Source organism: Myripristis murdjan, chromosome 18 (genome assembly GCF_902150065.1).
Source record: "Myripristis murdjan chromosome 18, fMyrMur1.1, whole genome shotgun sequence".
NCBI lineage: Eukaryota > Metazoa > Chordata > Actinopteri > Holocentriformes > Holocentridae > Myripristis > Myripristis murdjan.
The window spans coordinates 3,257,548-3,277,547 of record NC_043997.1 but is presented as its reverse complement, the minus strand read 5'-3'; the positions used below and the strand labels follow the sequence as shown (position 1 = coordinate 3,277,547).

At 40.9% G+C, this 20,000-nt stretch overlaps 2 protein-coding genes across 2 annotated transcripts in view; one reads left to right on the top strand and one right to left on the bottom strand.

Annotated features, from left to right (window-relative positions):
* Positions 1-335: 335 nt before the first annotated feature.
* On the bottom strand, positions 336-10,892 carry LOC115376637 (nephronectin-like). The gene is made up of 13 exons (XM_030076356.1): positions 10,504-10,892; positions 7,534-7,634; positions 6,033-6,125; positions 5,196-5,315; positions 4,335-4,454; positions 4,030-4,164; positions 3,365-3,439; positions 2,511-3,188; positions 2,284-2,367; positions 1,979-2,077; positions 1,714-1,900; positions 853-937; positions 336-713 (listed from the first exon to the last, which is right to left on the bottom strand). Exons 1-13 carry the CDS (start codon positions 10,581-10,583, stop codon positions 627-629), a joined length of 1,944 nt encoding a protein of 647 aa, XP_029932216.1. The 5' UTR covers positions 10,584-10,892; the 3' UTR covers positions 336-626.
* Positions 10,893-14,013: 3,121 nt separating this feature from the next.
* LOC115376638 (atrial natriuretic peptide receptor 1) overlaps positions 14,014-20,000 on the top strand; it is a 16,656-nt gene continuing 10,669 nt past the window's right edge. Inside the window, exons 1-8 of the mRNA XM_030076357.1 lie at positions 14,014-14,049; positions 14,893-15,004; positions 16,774-16,906; positions 17,952-18,084; positions 18,399-18,503; positions 19,200-19,302; positions 19,431-19,576; positions 19,753-19,825. Coding sequence (XP_029932217.1) covers positions 14,014-14,049; positions 14,893-15,004; positions 16,774-16,906; positions 17,952-18,084; positions 18,399-18,503; positions 19,200-19,302; positions 19,431-19,576; positions 19,753-19,825 — 841 coding nt within the window. The remainder of the gene's footprint in view (positions 14,050-14,892; positions 15,005-16,773; positions 16,907-17,951; positions 18,085-18,398; positions 18,504-19,199; positions 19,303-19,430; positions 19,577-19,752; positions 19,826-20,000) is intronic.

Here is a 20,000-nt window from a genome sequence, read left to right as displayed (position 1 = left end):
CAAGTGACACATCTGCCCAGCTCGGTCCATTAAAGGAGCATTCCACTGATTTTTAACGTTTGGCCCGTTCCCATTTTCCACGTCAACAAACGGTTTACGTTCTGCTTCTGCGGCGAACACAGTCCTCCACTTCCAGAAACCGGGGACTATTTTCCCTGGCGGAGGAGGAGGAGGAGGGAGCGTTTCAGTGTGAAAAAGTCCTGAAAAGCCAACAGTGCTGCTGCTTTTAAGAAAACTCATGTGGAGGACTTTATTCCGCTGATGGAAAACCGGAGTGAAGAAAGTGTGAAGGCTCTGAAAGTTCATGTTCATATCGTAGTGGAATGAATGGAAACCAGCGGCCGGAGGAAAGGGAGGAGGAGTGATGTGGCAGCTCTGAAACCCCACTGCTCGCTCTGGGAGGAGAGCAGAGGAACGTTCTGGAGAGAACATGCAGGAGAACCGGGACGGAGCTCTCTGCTGCCCCCTGCCTGTCAGGGAGGGAGCTGCAGGACTTTGCAAATAGAAGAACCTGGACCTGGTCACCTTGTACCTTCAGTCTGAGGACAGTGTGTGTGTGTGTGTGTGTGTGTGTGTGTGTGTGTGGGTGGGTGGGTGAGAGGGGGCGGGTTCTCATTGCAGTGATGTCATCGACAGGCGCCTCGTCTTAAAGTGATGTCATCGACGGCGATCTCTCCCCTCTGTCCTTTCCTCCGCTCGGCCTTCAGCAACACCTACACACACACACACACACACACACACACACGCGCGTGCATTAATGATTAATTTAATATTTATTTGTGACTAAGTAATTTATTGTGTGTGTGTATGTGTGTGTGTGTGTGTGTGTGTGTGTGTGTGTGTGTGTCTCACCCTGTCCAGTGTGTGTGTTGTCAGGGTAACCTGTGTCTGTCTCCATCCATGTCCTCCCGTCCTGCTCCAGAGGGCGGGGCTATACCTGCAACAACCAATCAGAAAAGGGCAAAAACCAAGATCCGATTAAACAAGACCAGATTAGATTAGATTAGATTTGACTGGGCTAGATTACATTAGATTACATAAAATTTGATTCTGGTGGATTAGACAAGACTAATGTAGACAAAACTAGATCACATTATGGTAGATAGTTAGATGAGACTAGATTACATTATGGTAGATTATTAGATAAAACTAGATTACATTATGGTAGATTATTAGATTAGCCTAGATTACATGAGATTAAATTATTTGAGACTAGATTAGAATTGGACTACACTCAGACTAGACTAGATCAGATTATATGAGATTACATAAAATTATATTAGATTAGACAAAACTAAAATAGATTAGATTATTACATTAGAATAAAAGATTGTATAATATGAGATTATATTAGATACAGCATGATTAGATTCGATTAAACTGCACTATATTGGACTAGACTGCATTACATGAGATTACATAAAATAGATTATATCAGATTAGACAAATTATATTATTTAAATTCCTGTGTAGATTTGGTGACTAGTGATTATGATTTAGATCAGATAAGATTAGATTAGATTAGATTAGATTAGATCACATCACATCACATCACATCACATCAGATTAGATTAGATTAGATCAGATTTGATCAGATTGAATCAGATTAGATTAGATTAGATCATATTAGACTATATTAGATTAGATTAGATTAGATCAGATTACATTACATTAAATTGTGAGGACAGTGAGGCTTCCTATTGGCTCTCCTACCTCTGGTCCCGCCCCCTCCTCCTGGTGAACAGCTGCAGCACGCCCACATGGTGCCCCGTCAGCCAATGGGAGAAGGAGAAGCAGAGGTCGCCGTGGCTCCAGGGCGGGGCTATCGGGACAGCCAATCGAGCGCCGCGGATGCTCCTTTGTCCCGCCTTCAGCTCCGGGACGGACAGGTACCGCCCACCTGGGGAGGGGTTTGGGGGCGTTATTACAGGCAATGAAAAACAATTTGTGTGTGTGTGTGTGTGTGTGTGTGTGTTACCTGCAGGGTTGTGTACAGTCTGCCAGTGCAGGTCTCCCTCTCTGTCAGATATCCAGTCACACACTCCGTGGTCGAAGGCACAGTGCAGCCCACCCGCCGCTGAAACACACACACACACACACACACACACACACACACACACACACATACACACACGGGATGACAATAACAGGGAACACACACACACCCATCAATCCAAAGCAGGGATTTTTTTTTTTTTTACACCAAGAGTAAAGTTACTGAAAAGTAATCAGTGAAAGTAACTGAGTGCACACACACACACACACACACACACACACTCTTACCAGGATCGTCCTTGGCCTCCTCTGCTGTGTTTCCCAGCTCAATGTCAAACTCCCACACCTGGTTATGGCCTGGATGGCGAGGGACTGGCACACACACACACACACACACACACAGACAAAGTAATAAACAATCAACCACGAACAATATGAATCCTGTCCTATTCATTCTTTGTATTTGTGTTTATGTGTGTGTGTGTGTGTGTGTGTGTGTGCATGCGTGCCCTCACTGTGCACGTCTCCCCTCTGTCTGTGTGTCACTTCCTTGTTGATCCTGTTGTCCACTGTGGTCGTTGCTAAGGTGGTTGCTATGGTGGTCTGCGTTGTCATGGTGGTCATCAGCGCGGTCGTCTCGGCAACCGCAGTAGTAGTTGCTGGTTGCACTGTTGTTGTTGTTGTTGTTGTTGTTGTTGTTGTTGTTTCAGGTGGTGCAGTAGTCGATGCAGTAGTAGTAGTTGTAGGAACTGAAGTAGTGGTAGTAGCAGCAGTAGTAGTGTCCAGTTCAGTTGTAGCTGGTACTGTAGTAGTGGTGGTACTCGTTGTAGTAGGAATCGGTGTCGTGGTACTCGCTACAGTAGTACTAGTAGTTGTGGTAGTAGTAGGAATTGTGGTAGTGGCTGTAGTTGTAGTAGTGGTTGTAGTAGTAGTGGGCTCTGGTGTTGTAGTACTAGCTGTAGCAGTGGTAGTACTCGGGGTAGTTGTTGCCATGGTAGTGGTTGTTGTGGTAGCAGGTGGCTGGGTGGTGACTGGCTGAGGAGTAGTAGTAGTAGTAGCAATTGTAGTTGTAGTAGTGGTAGTAGCAGAGGCAGTAGTAGTAGTAGTGGTGGTGGCTGTGGGAGTTGTAGTTCTTCTGGCTGCTGGTCGTGTAGTTTGGGGTTTTGGAGGCTCCACAGTGACTCTGAGCACCGCTGGGAGGAAACACACACATTATGTTCAATTCAACACAACTTTATTAACCACTCTGACTTTGGTCGTGTTGGAATAAAATGCTGGAACGTGATCGTACAGGTTGTTCAGGTTTGGGTTTTTGGTTGATAACAAATGTTTGTGACTTAAAGGCCTGAAGTGAAAGTGAAAGTGTCACCTTTACAGCTTCCGTCTTTACACCTGCACTTTGGAGAGGCGGGGTTCAGGGAGCAGAATGGCCGAGAGTCCTTATCTGGAAACGCACACACACACACACAGAGAGAGAGAGAGAGAGAGAGAGAGAGAGAGAGAGAGATACATATTAAAATACATGTTTTGTTAAATCAGGAAACTCATGATTTTTTAAATTATTCTTTAAGTTTACTTTTATTCATCTATTAACTAAATTTCTCATTATTGCAAATGTTTAACAGTTTTTTCTATTTGTTTTCTATTTTTTTATGTTTTTTATTCATTTACTTCTGTATTATTATTATTATTGTTGTTGTTGTTGTTATTGTTACTATTACTATTATTATTATTATGATCACTATTGATGTTGTTATCATTATTATTATTATTATTATCATCATCGTCATTATTAATGTTATTAGTAGTAGTAGCAGTATTAGTATTAGTATTAGTATTATTACCATTTTTTTTTTTTTTTAGAAAAAATTCTGTATTGTTAAAAAAAAGTTTTCAGGGATTTTTTTCCATTTTTTGAAAATGAGGGCTCTGTCCAATTCTGAGACAGTTTTTTTTTTATCCAACACTGATACAAACTAACTTATACACGACTAATATGCACACAAACACACACACACACACTTTCCGCCTCACCGATGCAGGTGTAGCGTCCGTTGATGTACGTGAGTTTGAAACCGAGGTGACATTTACACACAAAGCTTCCAAACGTGTTCACACACTTCCTGCGACGAGGACACACACCTCCACCCAACACACACTCATCTATGTCTGCAGACAGAGAGAGACAGAGAGAGAGAGAGAGGGAGAGAGAGAGAGAGAGAGAGAGAGAGAGAGAGAGAGAGCTTTACTCCGAGCAAACCAAGAAATAATAACACTGATTGAAAAATATGCATGTTTGTGTGTGTGTGTGTGTGTGTGAGATGTGTTCGGTGACGGACCAACACAGGTGCGTCTGTCCGGTCCCAGCCGTAGCCCTGGCGACGGGCAGGTGCATCGGACCGTTCCCTTGACGACCTCACAGCCGTACTGACAGTTGGCATGGTAACAGGTACGGGTGTCTGCACACAAACGAGACACAAACAGTTTCACAGCTGATTCACTTCAGAATTTAAATTTAAAAAACCTTCCTTGGGGTTAAAAAGGTGTTACTAATAAAAATCAATGTTATTATTGATCGATCAGCTCATATGAAAAAAAATTACAGAGCCGGGGAAGGGGTAGTAATATTCAGAAAAAAAAAATAGAATTTCCAAGATTATAGTCACAAATTTACAAGAAAAAAAGGATTTTCTCTGCATTTAAAGAAGAAAATTAACGAGAAAAAAACACAAATTTGTAACTCGAAAATTCTGAGATTATGAAGTCATAAATTTGCAGGAAAAACCTCTGAGATTGTAGTTGTAAATTTATGATAAAATAAGCTCACAAATTTGTGTATTTGTGTGCTACATGCATATGGTGCATTGTTATTATGAACAGACTGAGGCTGATCCAAAGTTCATTCCACCATTTAACATAAATAAACAAATAAAAGCACAAATAAAAGTCATAATTATAATAATGCTTTCAGAGAAAACGGGGAAATTTGGGGTTCAAATTACAAAACACAGGGGACCCAGGAAGGTTCCCTGAGGAACTCGAATCTTTCCTTTATACTTTTATTTCTTCCGTGTCGCTCTTCTTTTCTCCCTAAGCATTGGCATTTATGTTTCTCTCTCTCTCTCTCTCTCTGAGTGTGTGAGTGAGTGTGTGTGTGTGTGTGTGTGTGTGTGTGTGTGTGTGTGTGTGTGTTAACTCACTCCTGCAGCTGCCGTCCTGCTGCAGTGTGTATCCGTCCAGACAGTAACACTTATAGCTGCCGTGTGTGTTCATGCAGCGATGCTTACATGGCCGAGGCTTGAGACCACACTCGTTCAGATCTGAGACACACACACACACACACACACACACACACACACAGACACACACACACACACAGGAAAGAATAGAGGGCAGAAAAAACAGTAATTACACGGCTGTTTTAACACTTTTTAACCGGGTTAGAGGAGGAACGTTTGTCTCGCTCTCTCCCTGTTTTCACTCATCGTGTCGACTGGAAGGATTAACCTCTGACTCCCAATCCTCTGAGTCATGGAGACTATTTTAAGTGTGTGTGTGTGTGTGTGTGTGTGTGTGTGTGTGTGTGTAACCCCATATTACAGAGTGTGTGAAGCTTCTACTTTGAAGCCAGATGTTGTTTTATCATCAGGATATGAGTCATAATGCAGCCTTTAATCAAGAGATTAACACTCTATGTGTGTGTGTGTGTGTGTGTGTGTGTGAATGTTTGTCGAAGGTAGGTTTATTGGCTAGAATTTAGAAAAACCGTGTGTGTGTGTGTGTGTGTGTGTGTGTCTTTGGGGTCTTTGGGTAAAACACGCCTTCACAGGTCAAACAAGCATGGCAGGAATGTGTGTGTGTGAGTGTGTGTGTATGTGCTGAGCATACACTTGTCTCTCTCTTTCCCTCCCAGAGGCATGATGGGAAATCAAATCTCCATGGAACCAAAGAGTTGAGGCTTGTTTGAGGAAAAACACCTGCATACATACACACACACACACACACACACACACACACACACACACACACACGGTTACCTTGGTTACACGTCTTGCCAGTGTATCCGGGGTGACACTTGCATCTGTCATGTCCGACACACTCTCCGTGTTTACAACCATGCTGGCAGTATGCTGAGAACACACACACACACACACACACAGAGAGAGAGAGAGAAGGTGTTACTACACATTTTAGAGGATTTGGTGAATGTATAACTTCTGTCAGAGTAACAGATCAGTTTCCTCTGAGTGTTTTGATAGAAAAGCATGCTGGGGTACTGGAGGGGTAGGGGTGGGGGTTTCGTGTGTGTGTGTGTGTGTGTGTGGGAGGGGTGTTCACTCTGAGGCTCTGAAGTGGAAAAACTAACACAACATTAGTCTGTTACTAGGGGCGAGGAAAAATCAACTCACTTAAGTATCGCCGTTCTTTTTTTTTTTTTTTTTTGCAATTTCTTTAAAGCAATTTCCTGGATTGATATACATTGATATAAACAGAGTAAATGTACTTAATGAAACTAGACCTCAGGAATCTGCTGGTACCAAGTGTGTCGTGTTAGGTTGTAAGCAAGCCTGCTAAATGTCGCTCCAAAGTTCAGCTAAAGTTTGGCGATGGAAACACTAGCATGGCTGTTTGAAAACCTGGCCTGCCTTTTTATCAGCAGTCGTTCCAGACTCTCTGACAGATGGAAGGTCGATGCTCAGTGGAAGAAACCGCATGAATCCTGATCTGAGTGTTCACACAGCGTCACATCAGCAGGAATCAGATACATATCTGATTTAGGAGCAAGTATGAAAGGTCTTGTTCAAACTGCGGGCAAATCGGCTTTGTTTCTCAAATCAGATCTTTAAGACAGACAGTGTTTAAGTCCACATCTACACCACATGGTTCAAGTGATCCAATTCTGGCCCAGTTCAGAGACACATTGTGACCGTGTAAACAGAAAAAAAAAAAGCAGATGGAATCGTGTCTCCTCAGATCTGAATCAGGTCTTGATAATATCTGGATAAAAATCTGATCTGAAGTGGATTTCTGCCAGTGACCCCAGTGGAAGCAGACAGATCGGATAAACCCTGTCACTTTGAGTCGTACGATGTCGTCGACACACACCTGTCTGCCAGAACAAACAGCACACCTGTGGAAAATCAAAACCACAGCAGGGAAACCACATGGCTACAACATCAAATATGGAAAACCAGTGGAGTCATTTCTAATGTTTGTCATTTCGGTGACAATAATGTTCGCTGTTCAGACTGTAGGCAGAACTCTGTAAATTCAATAAAGCCCAAATGTTATATACATATTGTGGACTGTTATTATGAACAGACTGAGGCTTATCCAAAGCTCCTTCCACCGTTTCAACAGAACAGACACAGACGGTCTCAGGGTATAAGTGGAAATTCATGGTTCACGTTAGAAAACAGGGGAACCCAGGAAGGTTCCCTGAGGAACTCCTTCAGAAACTCGTCTCTTTCCTTTGTACTTTTATCCTCTCATTTTTTCTGTGTGTGTGTGTGTGTGTGTGTGTGTGTGTGCACTCACGTTCACAGCGTCCCCACTCCGACTGTCTCCACCCCCAGCAGCACTCCACGCTGTTGCCATAGCGACAGAGACCGTCCGATGAGAGCGCCTGGCCTGCCCAGCTGCAGCACAACACACACACACACACACACACACACACACACACACAGTTTCAATCAACCAATCACAGGGAATGTTGGGGGACGACTTTACTCAGGATATAGTAGAAGCCTGAAATTTAAATTGTACCCAGTTTTAGTCATTTATCAAAAATAAAAATCCCAAACATTTGCATTTGTTATATCTTTAAAAAATAACTCTGTGTTGTCTTTGTTTATGTCGTTGTTGTTTATTTATCTCTCTGTTTGGCTGCTAAAGAACGAATTTGAGCACTTTAAAGTCACAACAATTCATTGATTAATCAGACAGCAGGTGGAAAAACTGGTACTCTTCAATTACACTTATTAAAGAATGTACTCATTACACTTTTAGTATGAAACTGTAGTTTGCGCTTTTTTGTCACCTTCAAGTACCCTGAAGTGTACTCCAGTAGTCCTTGTGTACTACTGAAGTACTAATTGCAAAAAAAAAAAAAAAAAAAAAGTGTTTTTAAAACAAGACAAAGCAAAAAACACCTTCATTTGGGAAAATGTAACTGACCAACAAAAAATCAGCCACATCAACAGCGGCTGTTTCCTCTTAAAGCATAATATTTGTGCAGTGCAAAGCACTTGACAATAATTATAGTTTTCATAAGTACACTTAATACTTAATTACCATTGTAAGCATTTGTAATTTAGTACATATTTTTAAAAGTACACTTGAGTACAATTTACAGTACACTTACAACAAAGTACTTTTATAAGTCTACTGAAATACCACCTTGAGTCTTGCAGAATTAGTATTTTCATGTTTACTACACTGAAGTCGAACTTCATGCCATCTATTTTTAAGTGAACTTTAAAGTACATGTTATAAGCTCAAACAGTAAACTTATAATAACTTTTTAAAAAATAATTTATTATTTTTTCATTTATATTTTCATTTATTCATTTATATTTCAGATAAAGTATACTGCTTTTTGACTTGAGAAAAAATAGCTGACAGAAACACTGACGATGTAAATAAAAGTTAATGAATGAAATAAGAAAAAAAAAACACAAACAAACATAAATGTGAACAAAGTCAGTCTGTGATGAAGTCAGTCTGCTTCATGTGGGCTCGACTAGTTTGGACTGGCTCTGTGTGTGTGTGTGTGTGTGTGTGTGTGTGTGTGTGTGTGTGTGTGTGTGTGTGTGTTCACAGCTCCTGTTTCCGAGCTCCTGTCCCAACATGAAGCAGGAGGCGGGGCAGGAGACGGAGGGAGGCTGAGTATCTTTCTATCTCCAACACGCTCGTCTTCTCTCTCTCTCTCCTCACTTCATCACTTCATTCATTCCTTCCTCGCTCACCCGACACCCCCCCACCCTTCTCTCCATACCTGGACATTTAACACCTGAACTGTTATGGCTACACTTTTCTCTCTGTCTCCCTCTCTTCTGCTCCTCACCGCCAGAGCAGCCAAATACAAGAAAACAACATGTACTCATTTATTTATTTATTTATTAGGTTTTTTTTTTTAAATTGAGAAAGTGTAATTGCCATGATTATATTTCAAAATAAAATCACAAGCGATGTTACTGCGGCATGTGCTAATTTCCAACTCCAGGCCCCAGCCGGGCTTTTAAACGCAAAGCAACTAAACATGAATAAATGAATTTAATCAATGAATTTAATCTTTTAACAGAATCTAATAATGCTAGTAATAATACTAATAAAAACACAATAAACATCTGACTGAAGGAAAATAATTCCTATATACATGACTGACTCTTTGCTTGCCTCTCAGTTCAATTTCAATTTCATTTTTTATTATTAATAAAAGAAAAAAAGAAAAAAAAAAAAGAAAATAATGAATAAATGCAAGTTAAGAATGTGGAAATTTTTTAAAACAAAAGAATTGTAAAAAGTAAAAAATAAATAAGGAAATAATTATATAATGCATCAGTAATGATGGAAATAATGATCATAAAAATTAAAAAATAAACAAATAGGAGGTTCCTGACAATAAAAAAAAAAAAAAAAATGAAAAAATAGGAGGTTCCTGATTTTTAAAAAAAAATATATATATATACAGGAAAGTTTTTTTTTAACCTGTTTCTTTCTCTCTCGCTCTCTCTTTTCCTCTGTCCATTTCTTTATCTCTCTCTTTTCTGTTTCTCTGCATTTTCTTTTCCTCCATCTGTCTGTCACTGCTGTGGGCCACACATTTCCGTCTTCACCTTTACTCTCTCTCTCTCTCTCTATCTATCTCTTTCTCTCTCTCTCTTTGAACCTGAACATGTTTGTCTTCATGAGTTAATATTTCAGCCGCAGCTCACTGAGTAAAACAGAGAGTAGAGCAGCATTTATTTTTTAACCCTGAACATGAGAATCGACCACAACCACACAAAATAAAAAAATTTAAAAAAAAAAACGCAAATTAAAACTCAAATGAAAAAACGAGTGATCCTACAGAGAAGTGAATAAGTGTATGTCTGTGGATCATATAGGAATATTAAAAGTACATAAATAATAAAGTTCAGTAACTACAGATAAATTACAAATCCTTACAGGATTTCTATGGTGACACCACAGGAGGCAAAAGTACCATAAAGAGCAATAAAGTCACTCTAAACTTACTTTGGAATATCATAGACCTTACCATAGGATATTAATAGGAACTTAACCACACCATGGAGTTAAATTTACCATAAAATACATTAAAATCACTACAAGCTCAGCAGAAACAAACACAAACACACCATGACTCTCTATGGAAAAATGATTTCATAATGAAAGACACAAACACACAGCAGGGATATTACAGTTGTTAAAGGAATATTACACAGGTTTTTTTTTTTGTGGTGAAATGAATTAATAATTAGAGAACAAACGTCTGTTCATCCTCACCTGTCGTCGTAGTCAAAGCGCTGGCTCTCGGTCCGGAAACAGAACCAGGACAGCAGAACCAGGCCGACCCGGGTCAGCATCTTCCTTTCAGGCCGGGACCCGGGTTAGCTGATCTGGTCCAGACCCGGTCCGGTCCGGTCCGGCACGGAGTTTAATCCTAAAGAAAACACATTTCCCTGCAGCCGGATGGAAAATTAAATATTAAAGCGGAGTGACGAGACGCTGCGGCGCAAAGTTTGTGCGCAAGTCTCTTTTTAAAGAATAAAGTTTTTCTTTATTCTTTTTTTTAATGAATGTGTTGGTTCCCGTTGCGTGCACCGTGCGTGCGTCTCGTGCACGGGAGGTCGAGTTGAGTTCTTGTTCTTTTTGCCGGGTAAAAAGGAAAGTCCAGCTTCCGGTGCCGCGTGCAGGTTAAAAACCCCAGAGCCTGTGGCCGCCGCGCCCGAGCCGCTCGGCCAGACTGGCACGTGCGCCGGAGGGAGGGAGGGAGGCAGACAGACAGAGAGAGAGAGAGAGAGAGAGAGAGAGAGAGAGAGCACGGCCCATAATAACTTCTCAAAGCCAATTAATTTTAATTGAAGATAAATCATGTGACAACATTAAAGTCGTCCAGATTCCACGTGATATCTCAATTCTTTGTTTTTAATTAAAGAACGATAAAAGCTTGTTTTGATATCCCTTAAAGGGGCAGTTCACCCATTTTCAAAAATGTGATATTATCCCCCCAGCTGCTCTGTAGGGGGCAGTATTGTTGCTAAGTGATGGATACTGGATGCTTTATGCTACAAATGCTAACCATTAGCCCCCTCCTTCCCCCCGGCTAACATTCAGAAAAATAACAGCCTTCGTCCACACAAATTCTTAAAAAAAAAAATAAAATAAAAAATACCATTATAGCCCCCATAAGTTTCCTTAGTTAGTAGCGTTCATGTGCGTTCATGTGCTAAGTCTCCGCTACTGTGGACATGTTTAAAAATAAACTAAAAACATACTTGTACAGGCAAGCTTTTCCTGAACGGTCGTGAACCAGCCACGTTCTGATTGTCACTGTCTTTTGATAACTTTGGTAACTTTGTTTTGTGTTTTTTACTGTTTTAATTTTTTTTTTCAAATCAAATCAAATCAAACTTTATTTATATAGCACCTTTCATACATAAAACGAATGCAACGCAAAGTGCTTTACATTAAAATACATAAAACCCTAATCCCCCACCCCCTCATACGCACTCACCCACGCACACACACACAAGTACAACATAATTCACACATGCATACACCCCAGGCATACACCCCACCACACCCCAGCCCAACGGTTGGGGTGGGCTGGGGTGGTTTCCTTTGTTTTACTGTCATTTTGTGAAGCACTTTGTGAGCCTTTCTCTGTGAAAAGCACTATATAAATAAATTTTACTTACTTACTTACTTACTTAAGTCACACACACACACACACACACACACACAGAGAGAGAGAGAGAGAGAGAGAGAGAGAGAGCTGTGATCAGGTTGTAACTGTGTTTGTGTCTTTGTTCTTCATGTTGACTGTACACAACTCCTGCTCATTTGTCAGGAAACAAACGTACAAATGAAGCTGTTTACAATACAACCTCTTCCTCTCTCTCTCTCTCTCTCTCTCTCTCTCTCTCTCTCTCTCTCTCTCTCTCTCTCTCTCTCCTTGTAGCTGACATTCCTAAGTGACATGATCACCGTCAGACATCGACTGATCTCATCTTTCTGCAGCCTGAGGGCGCAGACACACACACACACACACACACACACACACACTGTTTCTGCCACTGCGACCACTCTTGCTGAAGCAGACTTTCCCCCTTCGCACCACTAGAGGGCGGTGTGGTCTATAGATTTGTAGGCAGACAGACAGATAATCCTGTCTCAGTTTGAAAATAATATTTTTCTTTGCTGCGTATTTTCATGTTTCTCATCTGTAGGTTTGACCACCAGAGAGCACACAGCCGAGGTGAGAGTCCAATCCCAGCATGCAGTGCGTCAGCTTGGCGTTGGACAGCCTCTGGAGGGGCGGAGCTCCGTTCCTCCAACAGGTGATTTGGTGATTTCATGATGATGATGATGAAGGTGATGATGGTGTTAATGTGGTGAAGAGTCCAAAATCTCCAGTAGGCCCTATAGGTGTTCTGCTGGGTTGAGTATGAAGGCCACAGCATTATGACATCATCATCATCATCATCATCATCATCATCATCATCATCTCTATGTACTATAATATCCTTATCTATGTATTATATTATATCTCTCTATGTACTACCCTCTTTATATCCTATAATACCCCATTATGTACTATAATATTTTATAATATCCCCTTTATGTGCCATAATATCCTATAATATCCCTATTGATGGACTACAATATCTAATAATATCCCTCTCTAATAGTTACTAATACTAATATATAATATATATTATAATTTCAGAGTATAATATACTCTATGCTACAATATTCTCTATATTCTCTGTATGTGCCATAATATCCTAAAATATCCCACTATGTACTATAATATCCTCTATAAGTTCTGTAATATCTGTAATATCTCTCAATGTACTGTAATATTCTATAATATCCTCTCTGTAAGTACTGTAATACTGTAATATCTCTCTATGCACTATTATATACTATAATATCCCACTATGTACAGATGTATAGATTTATGTGTAGGGTATCTGAGTCAAAAAATGACTTGATTGCTGTTCTGGCTAACCCTGTACGCAGTTCTGTCAGATTCTCCTCCAAACTGTGGAGTTACTGGAGAACAAGTCTGTATGTTAGACAGTAGTGGAAAGCTTTGTTTTATTTTTCTTGTTTCTTTTTCTTTGTTATTGTGCTGTTTTTTTTATTGTGATATGGATCCCCTCGGTCTGAAATAAAGGGAATTATTATAATATCCTCTGTAAGTACTGTAATATCTCTCTGTGTACTATAATATCCTTTGTAAGTACTGAAATATCTCTCTATGCACTATATCCTATAATATCTCTGTATTTGATATAATATTCTATAATATCCTCTGCATGTACTATAATATCCTATAACCCCCCCCCCCCCCCCCAAGTACTGTAATATATCGTCATATGCACCATAATATCCTCTCTATGTACTATAATGTGTTATAATTGCCCTCTTTATGTGCCATAATATCCTGTACCATCCCTATTGATGTACTACAATGTCTTATAATATCCCTTTCTAAGTACTGTAATATTCTTCTGTATGTACTATAATATCCACTCGAATGAGTACGTCTCTCTTTCTCTCTGTCTCTCTGTCTCTCTCTCTCTCTGTCTCTCTGTCTCTCTCTCTCTTTCCTCTCCATGCTCGCTCACCCCCCCTCTCTCTCTCTCCTCCTCCAGCTCCAGTTTGGTTTAAACGGCTCAGCAGCTGCAGATGTGGAGGAATAGCAGCCTGTCTGTCTCTCTGTCTGTTAACCTGTCTCTCTGTCTGTCTGTCTGTCTGTCTGTCTGTCTGTCCTTCAGCAGGAAAATGAAGAAACAGGGAAGACTCTGGCTGCTGCTCTGGGTAAGACGACCGATCCGACACCAAACAGCTGTTTTCACTTTGCATTGAAACAGAGGATCTGTTGAATCTGAATGGGACAAACTGGATATTGATATTAATTAGTTAAATACACCACATATTTCATATTTCAATTTCTTGACAACAATCGACTGTTTTTTCAGTGACACGTGATTATTTATCAAGTGCATCGTCCTGATTTTGTGCATTTCATTTCTGCTGTCTCTTCTGTTCTTTCTAATCATTTCTTATTCTATTTTTCTTTCTGATTTGTCTCATTTGATTTATAGGATATGAATTAGGATAGGATATGATAGGATAGAATATGAATTTATTTCTCTCTTATTCTTTACTCTATTCAAATTATATATTTTTTTAAAAAAAGTCCCACATCAAATTGGAAAGAGTGTGTCTCTGCTTTTTTATTTTATTTTATTTTATTTTATTTATTTATTTAGGGAATATTTAAAGGGAAAATCACACTTTTTAAATCCCGTCCATATCAGTGAAACTGGTTTTTGACAAACTGGTTTTCCTGAAATTTTCTGCAGATCAGATTAATTTCTCAGATGTGTGTTTGCTGTCTGATCTTCTCTCCTTTCTCCTCGTTTTTCTTGCTCCTGTTTTAAACTACAAGTTTTTTTTTTTTATTTCATCTTCCTTTGATTTATCTATTTATTTATTTTGATAGTGTGTGTTTTCTGTTTTAAATTCCACCCCACTGTGTTCTGTGTGTTTTCATGCTCGGTTATGTCCTTGGCGGTTTTGGTTATTAATAGTTAATAGCAATACTGGCTGATGGCACAATGTGTGTGTATGTGTGTGTGTGTGTGTGTGTGTGTGCAGGTGTGTGTGTGTTGCGCGGCCCCTGGCTGCTGTTGGCATGACCTGGACAACAGCGAATTCGACTGCTGGCCCCTGGACCGGCCCAACGAGTACAACATGATCGACTGTGGAGGTGAGGAGACGCTCACACACTTTGCTTATTTTTATTTATTTATTTTTTTTTCATTTTAAAGTGTTTTTTTTTTTATTATTTATTTATTTTGTGTTCTTGGAGGACAAACTAAGAATCAGCCTCCAACTGAAATGAGCTCAGAGGCCCAGGAGTGTGTGGGCGGGCTTTTATTTGAAAGGTTTTTATTCAACCCTCTGAATAAAATTAAATTAGATAAAGAATTTTTTTTTTATTAATGTTTTGGTTGGGGGATTTGTTTTTGTTATTTTAAGTTTTATTCTTAACATTTTTTCTTAATTATTCTTGATTTTGTGGCAATTTAAGTGAAAATATATAATTACGATAAGATATGATAAATTTACTTTTCTTGTACATTTCAGCATTATTTATTTATTTATTTATTTGACTAGTTTTCCCACCATTTATTTCTAAATTTACTGCAATTTTCTTTTCTTTTCTTTTTTTTGTGTATTAATTTTCATTTTACTCTAATTTCTTTTCTTTTTTTCAACCAATTTTCTGGGCCTTTTTTATGCTAAGCTGCCTTTTTTTCCCGTGTTGCACCTGAATTTCCTTTGCTTTCACATTTTCAATTTTTTTTAACCCTCTGAACCCCAAGCAGTTTTGGGGCGTTTTCTGCTCCCCTTACATTTTGGCTCACTGTGGGCTTGTTTTTCACTGCAACTACAAGTGCTGCACCTCTATGGAAACAGCACAGCTGTGGCTATCACCTGAAGCCATTCAAAAATGTCTTTCACACAGTATGAAAGAGTTATAGTGCCATAAATAATAAAAAAATAAAAAGGGCAAACTGATTTTTTTGGATAATTTATTTTACAAAAATCGAGAAAAACTGGAATAAGTGTACACAACATTTTTTCAGGTGCCCACAAGTGTCACTGATCCAGGAAAAAAAAAGTAGGGCTTCACATGATGTATTTTCTGAAATATTAACATTTTTCCAACCTGTATAAACTTAGGCGTTTTTACTGCCTGGTGCCCTTCCATATTACTACTGTTACCAACACACTGAAATTCAGTGAATTTTTGTAACGCGACTGTTGGGCTCACCTGAATCAATCAAGATGTCTCAGATCCGCTGAAGACCGCAGAATTTTCTGTTTTTTGAATGATCTGGATTGAGTAAACGACTATTTTTTGGCGAATTGTTGAATGAAGCATGTATAATAAAATTATTCGAATGAAAATCGCTTTTTTAGCCTTAGTTTCGTCCTTTTTTCTACCGCTAAACCGAAGTCGGACATGTTGCATTCAGGTACCGTCGGAAAATTCAAATTCCGACGAAAAAATAGGTTTTTAAAGCTTCCAGCTATGATAAACGGTTGAATTTTGGCGATTTTTTAAAAAATACATGTCTTTCCATCCCGCCCGCGGGTTTGGGGTTCAGGGGGTTAAAAATGTTATTTACTTATTTATTCTAATTTTCAATCAGCTCATCATTGAAATAGCAAATGTAAAACCAAAAAAAAAAAAAAAAACAAGAAAAAAATCAGTCTTGAGATATCAAACAATAATGACAACTCCAACCAGTCTTTTTTATTATTATTTTTAATCAATTTATTTTTATATTCAGTTTTGTCTCAGTGTGTGGTGTTGGAGGAGTCTGCATGTCCTCTTCTCTCTGTTTGTATTAGAAGCTGCCAGTTTTTTTCACCGCTCCGTCTTTCATCTCCTCACGTTTCACTGTTCTCTTCTCTCTCCCTCTCTCTCTCTCTCTCTCTCTCTCTCTCTCTCTCTCCTTCTCTCAGGTCTGGAGATGTCCTGGGTGGTTCGTCCTCCAGAGATGGTGAAAAGCGGCGAGGTGTTTAACGTCACATACTCGGTGACGGCCCAGGACTCGTTCTACCTGTGGGCCGTGGAGAACCGCATCTTCACACACAGGTGCTCACGCTCACCTGGCCTGGAACCGGTTTACTCCGGTTTAAACTGCTTAAAAACGGGTTTACACTGGTTGACACTGGTTTGGTCTGGTTTACACTCCTCTGGAAATGGTTTACACTGGTTTACACTGGTGTAGGTTTGACAGAGGTTTGATGGGTTTATTGTGGTCTGAACTGCACCAGTTCAGACCAGTACAGGCTGGATTACACTGGTCTGGTTTAAGGTGCTTTACACTGGTCTGGACTGGTTTATTCTAGTTGACCCTGGACTGTCTGGTCTGGTTTACATTGGTTTATTACAGTTTAATCTGGTTTGCACTCAAATGGCCTGGTTGAACTGGTTTATACTGGTTCACTCTAGTTTGAATTGCCTTGAATTGACTTGAACTGGTTTAATCTAGTTTACACCCTTTTGGAGTTGGTTTATACTGGTTTACTCCAGTTTAAGTTTTATATTTGCTTTACGCCAATTTGCTTTACTCTAAACCAGTTTATTAAAGAGGTTTGATGGATTTTATTGTGGTCTGTACTGGTCTGATCGAAATTTACACCGTTTTTGACCAGTTCAGGCTGACTTACACTGGTCTGGTTTGAACTGGTTTACATCAATGTGGTCTGGTTTTCAACTGGGATGACTGGTCTGGCTTAGTCCGGTTTAATCTGGTCTAATGTACTTGGACAAACACCCAGAACACATTCTACCATTTTGCGTACTGGTTTAAACTGGTTTACCCTGGACTGCCTGGTCTGGTTTACATTGGTTTATTACAGTTTAGATTGGTTTGCACTCAAATGGCCTGGTGGTTAGCTTAAACTGGTGTAAACTGGTTTACACAGGCATATACTGGATGACTGTATTTAATGTTTAAGCGGGTGTATTTTGGTTTACACTGATTTACACTGGCCTAAACCAGTTTACAAGAGGTTTGATGGTTTATCTGACATGTTTTTTCTGGTTTCAATAGGTGTGGTTTAGAGATACTTAAAGGAATGGTCTTGTGTGTGTGTGTGTGTGTGTGTGCGTGTGTGTGTGTGTGTGTGTTTAGCTCCATAGTGGACGCTGCAGCGGCTCGGCGGTTCTGCGAGGAACACAACTGTCCGACAAACTGGAAGGACGCTGACGGAGAAAACTGCTGCATTCACCACGCCAACATCCACTCCTGCCCCCTGGGATACATGGTGCACACACACACACACACACACACACACACACACACACACACACACACACACGAGTGAAGGGAAGGAAATGAGAGAGGATATGAGGTGGAAAGGAGAAGAGAAAGGAGGAAAGGACACATGAGAGGAAATAGGAGGTGAGAGAGAGAGAAGGAAAGGGGATAGTAGGGAAGAGTGAGGAAAAGGACATAAGGGAAGGAAAGGAGACAAGTGGACATGGGGACACAGGAAAAGGGAGGAAAGGAGATGAGAAAGTAAGGAGACGAGACGAGTGAAATGAAACCAAACCGAAGGAGGTGTTTCTCCTCTGCCAGGCGACCGAGAGCATCTGCGGCCCCTGGATCCCCGACGACGGGAAAATCTTCACACACACCATCTCCACCTCCGGCAAGATGACGCAGACCAACTGGACCGCCAAGGTGACACACACACACACACACATACACACACACACACACACACACACACACACTCAACTTTAAAACAGAGCTACAGGTCATAATAAACTGCTGTACAAAGTCTCTGTTGTCTTTATTTGGTCTGACCTGAAAATGACCTGGTTCTTCAGAGGGGCTCCTCAGTAGGGTTCCTGGTTCCTCAATAGGGTTCCTGGTTCCTCAGTAGCATTCCTGGTTCCTTAGTAGGGTTCCTGGTTCCTTAGAGAGGTTCCTAATTCCTCAGTAGGGTTCCTGGTTCCTCAGAGAGGTTCCTAATTCCTCAGTAGGGTTCCTGGTTCCTCAGTAGCATTCTTGGTTCCTTAGTAGGGTTCCTGGTTCCTCAGAGAGGTTCCTAATTGCTCAGTAGGGTTCCTGGTTGCTCAGTAGGGTTCCTGGTTCCTCAGTAGCATTCTTGGTTCCTTAGTAGGGTTCCTGGTTCCTCAGAGAGGTTCCTAATTGCTCAGTAGGGTTCCTGGTTCCTCAGAGAGGTTCCTCAGTAGGGTTCCTGGTTCCTCAATAGGGTTCCTGGTTCCTCAATACGGTTCCTGGTTCTTCAATAGGTTCCCTCGTTCCTCAGTAGGGTTCCTGGTTCCTCAGTAGGGTTCCTGGTTCCTCAGAGGGGTTCCTGGTTCCTCAGTGGGGTTCCTGGTTCCTCAGTAAGGTTCCTCTGTGTTGCAGGTGGTTCTGGTCCACGCGGGTCTCACCTCGCTCATCGCCCACATCCGAGTCGGCCGCATGCAGCTCGCCCTGGAGTCCAAGAGCACCGTGGTGCCGCCCGAAGGTATGTGTGTGTGTGAGTGTGTGTGTGTGTGAGTGTGTGTGTTCCTACAGTATGTGTGTTCTTATAGACATGAACACATAGCCCTACCTGACCTGACCTGACCTGACCTGATCGATGCTGTGTCTCAGTGTGTGGTGACGAGGTGTGCGAGGGGGCGGAGCTTTGTTCCACCTGCCCGGCAGACTGCGGCGAGTGCCCTTTGACCCCGGCCACCAAGCTGGCCATCGGCCTGCCGCTCAGCCTCGTCTGCCTCTGTTTCCTGCTGACCGCCGTGGTGAGACACACACACACACACACACACACACACACTGAAAATAACTCCTTGATAGAGAATACTGGAGTTGATTAATCAATAAATCAGTCAACAAACCAAGTAAACAATCAACCAGTCAATTGTTCAGCCAGTCTATGTGTGTGTGTGTGTGTGTGTGTGTGTGTGTGTGTGTGCAGTGGTTCCGGTACCAGAAGCAAAAACTCCTGTGGGATGAGAGCTGGATCATCGACTTCACTCAGATAAAACAAGGTAACATCCGCACCAAACCAGTCTGAACTGGTCTAAACCGGTTCTTAACGTCTTCTAATCGGGTTTTGACTGGTGAGAAATTATTTAAACTGGTCTAAACTGGTCTCAAGCAGCCTAAACTTACTGTAAATTAGCTCGTAACAGGTTTCAAATGGTCAGAACTGGCCTCAACTGG